The sequence below is a fragment of the Corylus avellana genome, chromosome ca5, assembly GCF_901000735.1.
Source record: "Corylus avellana chromosome ca5, CavTom2PMs-1.0".
NCBI lineage: Eukaryota > Viridiplantae > Streptophyta > Magnoliopsida > Fagales > Betulaceae > Corylus > Corylus avellana.
The window spans coordinates 23,052,093-23,060,483 of record NC_081545.1 but is presented as its reverse complement, the minus strand read 5'-3'; the positions used below and the strand labels follow the sequence as shown (position 1 = coordinate 23,060,483).

The following is an 8,391-nucleotide window of genomic DNA, read 5'->3' as shown; positions in this document are numbered from 1 at the left end:
TTGTATATTACGTCATTGTCCACAAATAAATTATAACTATATACATATACATTAACAAAACCTTAAACATACAAGTTAAGTGATTCTCGAGTACATTACGTATAAACACCCCAACAAAAAATCTGGTGAACACCATCATAACGGGTTGACTTCTCCGCACTCACTGCAAATGATTACACAACAATTAGTCAGCAAACAAACACTCGAACAATCAATCAGGAATCATCAAGTCCTAAGCAACTAACTTCGTCAAACTATACAAACGTCATACTCAACAATATTTAACAGTAGTGAAGTGAATAAATAGACGATAAATAACTTCAACGCTATAGCTACACTGCCAACACACACCTTAGAGTACAACGCTATAGTTTCAATGATAATCCAAACTGTGAAAATGATCTAAAATTACAAAGCATATATATGATCTACGCGTATCCAGCATTTCCACAACCACAACACATATTAATTTGTATTCCTAATTCCAAGTATTTTGAGTTAAGTATATACGCTATTTATAAATATTCGATAATAACTGGCGCGAAATAAGTCATATGTATACATACGGGCTTGCTGAACCAGTGGTACAATGTCTTGATAAACAAGACTTTTGTCCACTCGGGGTCCGTTGTGGGTGTTCGTTTTGATTGTCATCCTCAGCTTCTAGCCTTACGTCATCTACACATATTACGATATAAATGTGTTATACACATGCATGTATTCCAAAAACATATGAACAAAGTGTGATTACCAAACAAATTTATTAACTATTAAATTGATAGTCATTTCAGAAGTTACTCGTATTACTTTAAGAGAAACAAAAACTAATATAGTTTTACCTGGTCCGCTAGCTACTGAGGACCTCGCAATCGCACGGACTGGGGATTCTAAGTCTGGCGGAGCTCTAACATTGGTCACCTCTGGCTCGGAGACATGTCTCGAGCTCTCAAGCACACGAAGTCGGGCCTCATACGCCGCCATCTGTGCAGCCATAAGTGCGTTAAACTCTGCAGTAATCTCAGACCTCTGCTGTGCCAACTGTGCAGCCATATCTATCTTGTGCTGCTCCCTTTCAGCTCCAAGTTACCAAATCACTACGTTAATTGTTATGTGATGGGCTTGTAGTTATGCATGGGAACAGTGTAAGTGGTTTTTACTAGTGTGGAACACTAATGGGTCCAAAAGGTTTATAAAGCCGGCTGGTTGCCACCGCAGCAAAAATGTTTGAGAGGAGAAGAAAATACGAGAGCCCATAAGTCATACACACTAACACACACAAGGAAACTAACTTTTGGAACAAGGATATTGCATGCCAATGCAAAATCTCAAACCACAAACTTATTTCACATAAAAATGTGCAAATGGGCCTATGGAAAAGTTTTTAATAGTTCATTTGGGCTGCATCTATAAAATAGATTCAATGAAATTTTAACTATAAAATAGATTCAATGAAATGATCAGGAGAATCCTATTCTTGGAATTTGATGGCTCAGACGAGGGCAGCTTACCTAAAATTCCAAATTAAGAGACCTAAATTAAAAAATAGGATTGGCTAACAGGCTTGGGCCGTATGTCTCAAAAAGAGTAAAATAAACTGGTCCGGCCCTTGTAGTCCACATGATCTCGAACTTCCATTAATCACATAGCCTTAGGAGGAAGATAGCCCATTTTGCCCATTTTGCCCCATCAGTTTCTATACAACCCATTTTGCCCCATCAGATTTTTGTAGCATCTTAATTGTAGGGAGACAATATGTTTTGGGTGGCACCCAATTGAATTATCACCCACATTAGACAATATGTTTTTATTATGTTTTGGGTGGCACCCAATTAAATTTTAGTTTTACATTCTTTTTGGGTTTGCACTTTGCAGCCTATATATGCTTTTAGTTGGGTACAACTCTTTTCAATTAACATAAACAAAAACAAACAAAAAAGTTCTAAAAGGTTTATGAATTTACGGATCATTCTAAATTTGGAGGGTACTTGAGAGTTTATTATTTTCTTTTCACTGATTTAACTACATTAGTGATTTGGTAAAAATAGGGAGCTGAAATTAATTAACTAATCAATGAATATAAAGCAACCAAAGTCCCAACTAAAAAAATATATAAGCTTCGTATGTATGACATTTCATACAACTATTAATGGGTTTATTGCTCATACACCTCACAGAAAATCACAGTAAGACCACTTAAGACAAAACTATTAAAAAAACACTCTTGAGTTCTAAGCGGAAAAGGTTTATAAAAAACTGAAAAAAGTAAATTAATGGAACTAACTTAAGTAATAACTTGTCACAAACAGAAATGTTCTGCTTAAGAGGAAAGCAGGCCAAAAAGTAAACAATTAATTTCGCTCTTTATTTCTAGAGAAAATGTTTGTTATCAAACAAATGGTTCTAAAAAAACAAATTAAGAGCTCTGTTTTGTTCTGTTTTGGTCTTCTGTTAAGACTTGTTTTGGGGTTTTGTTGTTTCCTGCAGTAAGCTGGGTTGCAGGTTTCTAGCTGTTTTATCATAAAACCTTTTCAAATAAAAATAAAAAATAAAAAAACCTAGAAGATTAAAAACAAATAAAAATAAAAATACCTATCAACAAATCACACGGCTAAATCCATCCCTCCCCCGCTAAAACACCTAGAAGATTAAAAACAAGGACCAATTCAAAGACATTAACATCTCAATACGCAGGTTCTTTCCCCCATTACCCATTTCACCACCAAAGCTATTCAATCTCACCTCCACAAATCCAACAAGAAAAATAAAAATAAAATAAGAAGAACACAGCACCATGGCCATTCGCCCTGCTACTCCCCCTTCTAGGAGAGAGGATGTTTCCACTTTGTAAAAAAAATAAGATATAAAAGAACAGACCCACAAATCCAATGCCTAAAATTTCACACACACAACCTCATATCAGGAAATCAAACAATATATCAGGAAAACAATAATCAAACCCTCATCCTTAACTAAATATTACCTCTTATTAAATTTGAACAACAATAATATCAGGAAATCAAACAAAAGCCTAAAAATTAACGAATAATATGCCATTCAAACAATAATAACAGGAAATCAAACAATGCCGGCCAAAGAGAGAAAACGAGCGAGGGAGAGAGGAGGGCGTACGTGCACGTGCGTGGGACGAGCTAGAAGCAGAAAGAGAGAACGCCGGAGAGTGAGAAACGCCGAAGGAGGAAGAGAGAAAAATCACTGTATGGGAGGGGTAATAGTACTGGCGCTGGAGGGAAAGAAGAGGAAGAAAAACAAGAGGGAAAATAAGGGGAAAATTGGAAAACATGAGCAGCTGGGAAAATTGGAAAACGTGAGATTGAAGGCCATGGTCAAAACAAATTAGTAACGTGCCACGTGTGGCACGTTACTAAGTGGTAACGTGCCACACGAGGCACGTTACTAATTGGTAACGTGCCACAAGTGGCACGTTACCAATATTTATATTGTAATTTTTTTTAAAAAAATAACTATATATATATATATATATATATATATAGTGTCCGAAAATATTTATTGTGTTAGAAAATATAGTGTCGGAAAAATACTAATTTAACATATTCTGTTAGTGTAACACTGACTAAAATAAGACAATTATCACAATTTTATTAATTCTAATGTTTTATGCTATCAGATTCTATTAAATCAGTCAACGAAATTTAACAGTAGGAACTAAATTATTATTTTTTGGATATCTTAAGGACTTATAAATTAATTTTGATACCACATAGAGTTAATAATTGCAAATCAAGTAAACCAAAGCAACTGATTTTGCAATTTTTTTATTTATTTTTTAAAAAATTAGAAATTTTGTGGGACTTAAACTATATCATTGGATTGGATCCCACAAAAATCAGCTGTGAGCTTGGCGTCATCTTAATTATGGTAGGTTCAGTTTTGAACAAACAAAAAAAAAATCACCTGAACTGTATTGGACCCAATAAAGAATTGCTATTTAATTTATTGAGCGTAATGACTTGATGTCTTGACAAGTTGACATGATGCTATGCAGAGTGCGAAGCTCCACAAAAAACTAGTTTCAAGTCTCAAATAAGGTCTAGAGTTTGGTCAGAAGCAAACGGGAATAAACTAATTGGATGGGCCGGGGGTATTTCCAGTTTTCTATGTTGCAAGAGGGGGAAAAATGTGAAAGAAAAATTATGGGAGGACAAATATAGCATTTTGGAAGGACAATTTTATAAAAAACGACATATTCTAAGAAGAATTTTAAAACTTTTGGGGCCCCCCAATGGTATATGTGAGTCCAACCCTGGTCATATAATTATGCTAACCCATTATTCACTGAAATAGGTTACCAATTTTTTAATAATGTTTTTCTTGATTTTATGTATTTTTTCCTAAATCTTTTATAGGGGTATTTTTATCATTTTAGTCCAAAGAGAGTTACCATCCAAACTTTTCTTGTAGTTTGAGTAAATATTAATGTAATCTTTAATTCGAGAGATATTAAAAAGTGAGTGTTAGCTAGTTTCAAGCTGTGTTTTTTTTTTTTCTTTCAAATTTTTAAATAAATTGACAACATATACTAAAATGTTTAAATAAATTGACAACATGCATATACTAAAATGATTTATTTAGTTTTCATAATATTTTTGTTATATTTTATAATAACATATACTAAAGTAGCTACGAAGTATATATATATATAAAGCTTTCCATTTGATATATTTATCATATTGTAATGATAATTAAACTATTCAATTTTATTTTTTAATAACATTGTGATTTTTAGAAATAATATTCTAGACTATATACGGAGTTGCTAGTATTTTCCTAATATGAAGTATATATATATTTTTAAAATAAACTAAATAATATTAATGGGATTAATTAATTGGAAAAAAAAAATTTGTAACGTGCCTAACTGACACGTTACAAATTTGTAACGTGTCTAACTAACACGTTACTAATTTGTAACGTGTCTCATTTCACACGTTACTAAAATAATTAGTAACGTGTCTTATATTGACACGTTACTAATTTGTAACGTGAAAAAAATAGTGAATAGTTAACACGTTACTAATTGACATGTTTTTTGTAGTGTATGGGGTTGTAGTGTGGCCAAATTCCAGAAGAAGAAATATGAGGGAAAGAATTTTTTCCAACTCTTTGAGGATATGTTTGAATGTTGTGATAGAACAGAACTTGAGCTGTTTGCGGTAATAGCCAGGAGGTTATGGTTGAGGAGAAAAAACCTTATTCATGAGGGGGTTTTCCTTCACCCAAACCAGCTTTTAAGGGAGGCTACGAATTCTCTGGAAGACTTCCGCAGAGCAAATGCTAGGGACGGAGGCATAGATGAACCAGACAGAATAGTGGCTCAACTGAACTAAAAACCACCCCCTCTTAGAGAATTCAAGATAAACTGGGACGTAGCCTTGGATAATGGCCGGAACAAAATTGGGTTGGGTATGATTTCAAGAGATTGGCTAGGGAATTTTGTGGCCGCTCGAAGCATACCCATGGACTGCAAGCTTGACTCGGTCTTGGCTGAAGCACAAGCGGCCCTCCATGCAACGATCTTTGCCAAAGAGCTTAGTTTAATGGATATTACTTTTGAAGGAGATGCTCAGCAGACTATCACAGCGATTAATTCGAAGCAGCCCTGTACACGCGTCTATGGGCATTTAGTGGATGGAGTTGTGTTGGGGTTAGGAGCTTTGGGTAATTCACGGTTTGTACATGCAAAGAGGGAGGCTAACAGTGTAGCCCACGAGCTGGCAAAGTTGGCCCTCAATCTTGTTACTGAGACTACCTGGGTGGATTCCCTTCCATCTGAATTTCGTGGTATTGTAAGGAAGGAAGCTTCCATTACTCTTTTATGACCATTTGGGTCTTTCAGATATTGAATAAGAATCTCAATTTGTTCAAAAAAAAAAAAAAAAAGACATCAAACTCGATTCTTGAATTGCATTAAACACATTCCCTTGAAAGTTGCATTAACCAATATATATATATATATTAGGAAATTCTTTCATCTTCATTCCATAGTAAGAGATCCGGATCATAAAGCTCTTACAGAGAAGCATAGCCAAAATTATGAAAAGTACAAAATCATAGATACACTAAAAATCTAACAATAAAAAATGTATCTACCTCCTCCGATCCAACACATGTGCACATGTCATTTAAGGGATAGATCTGATTTAGGCAAACTAGATCTGAATACATGGGTATGTCTTACCCCTAAAGAAAGACTCTTTATTGACCCGGCCATGAGACAAACTCCTCATATCGAAACTATTCATCCTCAGACAAAGTTTTATTCTAAACTGAGTTGGAGGAATTTCGTTTAACATAGTTTATAAAAGTGACATGTGTCCATTTTTTAGTAACATGTGAGATGCATATGAATTTTCAATAAAATTTATTCCAATTTTGTCCTTACAATTAAAAAAACATGTGTATCTCACATGTTCATGGGTTACATGTCACTTTTATATATTAGGTTGAAGAAAATTTCTCCAACCCAATTTGGAGGAAAACTTTGTCCTTCCTCCTTAGCTCAAAAGCCAGGATAACACAACAAAACAAGAACAAAACAAAGAAAACTAGCATCAATGGCGAGATCCAACAAGAAAATGGCCGAGAAACCTAGCGCGTGAGGCTCACACACAAAGCCCGTGAGATCCACATGATCCACACTCCGGCTTGAACAAACCACATCAGGCGCGTGCCAAAAAGAAAAGAGAAAAAGTTTGGTATTTACAGGGCACAATGGCACGAGAGAGAAGCGTGTAGTGGTGCATATGAGCTTGGGCCAGCAACAAAAGAATAGATTGGCAACACAAGGAGCCGATCTAAGTTTCTCAGTAAAATATTGACGAAACTCAAGCTCGAGGAGAAGCCAAAAGACGAGGTGGAAGGAACGACTGCTGTTGTTGCTGAATCTGGCCGCTGTTGTTGGGTTTCAAAATCAAACCATAGAAAAGAAAATGAAAGAAAGAACAGAGAAGGGGGAGGGGAAGGGATGGATTTCAAAGATTAATGTCCCTCTTAGGGTCTCTAGTCCCTCTCAGAGTCTCATCGGAGAGGGACTAGAGAGAGGCTAGGGTTTTGCCTTGTGTTTTTTTTAAACAATTCTCTTTAATCACAAATGAATAAATAAATAATAATTTAATGTATTATTGATTTTAAATATTATTTGATATTAAATTATAATCTTAAAATTATAAAGGATCTTGACAAATGTAAATATGGGAATGCAAATAAACAAAAACTTCCTTCTTTTAAATAAAATTTGAATTCTAGTAGAAGATTTTATTACCAAAGTTTCATTGATTATCCTTAAATGTTCATAATAATTGTTCAACGTTTAAATAACCTAAAAATTTTCGTTAACCAAAATAAAAACAAATTTAATGTATTATTAAAGGATTTTCACAAATACAAAATATGGGAATGCTAATAAATAAAATGATAAAATTCACATATTTCCCTCAAACTACCCTCTAATTGACAATGTTCTCCCCAAATTTTTAATTACAACAATGTCTCCTTCAAGCTATCAAAACATTGTCAATGAGTATAGCAAAAAGATAAATATGCCCTATGTATTTCTCAATAAGACAAAAATACCCTTATAAATTTTTTAAAAAATGATAATTTTAATTTAAAAAAAAAACGAAAAATTTTAATTAAAAAAACGATTTTTTTATTTCTTTTTTAAACGAATTTTTTTAAAATGGAAAATTTAATGTACTTTTTTTAATTTTGTTTGAAAAACGAAAATTTTATTTTTTAAAACGAAATTTTTTTAATTTTTTTAAAACGTAAATTTTTATTTAAAAAAATTATAAAACAAAAATTTTAAGAAAAGAAACGAAAATTTTGTATTTTATTAAAAAAATCTAAATTTTTTAATTTTTTTTCTCATAAAAATGAATTTTTTTAAAAAAATTTAATTTGGCCAACCCTTTATTTTATTTTATTTAGTTTTAGGTTTTTTTTAGAAGTTTTAGTATTTTTTTGTTTTTACCAAGGCTAGTTTCATCATTGGGGAGACATTAACAATTATGTGATAGTTTGAGAGGGGTATGTGGACTTTTCCCAAAATAAAATTTCCCTATTTCAAATAAAGTTTGAATATCTAATTGAATATTAAAGGCAATTAGGTCTTATATATTTTTGTTCGTAAATTGTTTTATTAGGATTCATTATTTGGGGCCATGTTAGGAATCGATTTGTTGAATTACTTTTTTACCATGATTTTTTTTTAACAGGTAAATCTCTTTTCTTTCCATCAAAGATTTAGAGCATAAAGCTCTTATATTATATAACATGAAACTCTTAAAAACATAGGCAAAAGCTATGTTATTACAAAGTCGTAGATATATCGAAAAATCTAACAATTAAATT

General features: G+C 33.0%; 1 protein-coding gene across 1 annotated transcript; it reads right to left on the bottom strand.

Annotated features, from left to right (window-relative positions):
* Positions 1-135: 135 nt before the first annotated feature.
* On the bottom strand, positions 136-3,293 carry LOC132181957 (uncharacterized). Its single transcript, XM_059595173.1, has 4 exons — positions 3,130-3,293; positions 840-1,069; positions 567-678; positions 136-163 (listed from the first exon to the last, which is right to left on the bottom strand). The coding sequence occupies exons 2-4, from the start codon at positions 1,048-1,050 to the stop codon at positions 136-138; spliced, it is 351 nt and encodes a 116-aa protein (XP_059451156.1). The 5' UTR covers positions 1,051-1,069; positions 3,130-3,293.
* Positions 3,294-8,391: the final 5,098 nt, after the last annotated feature.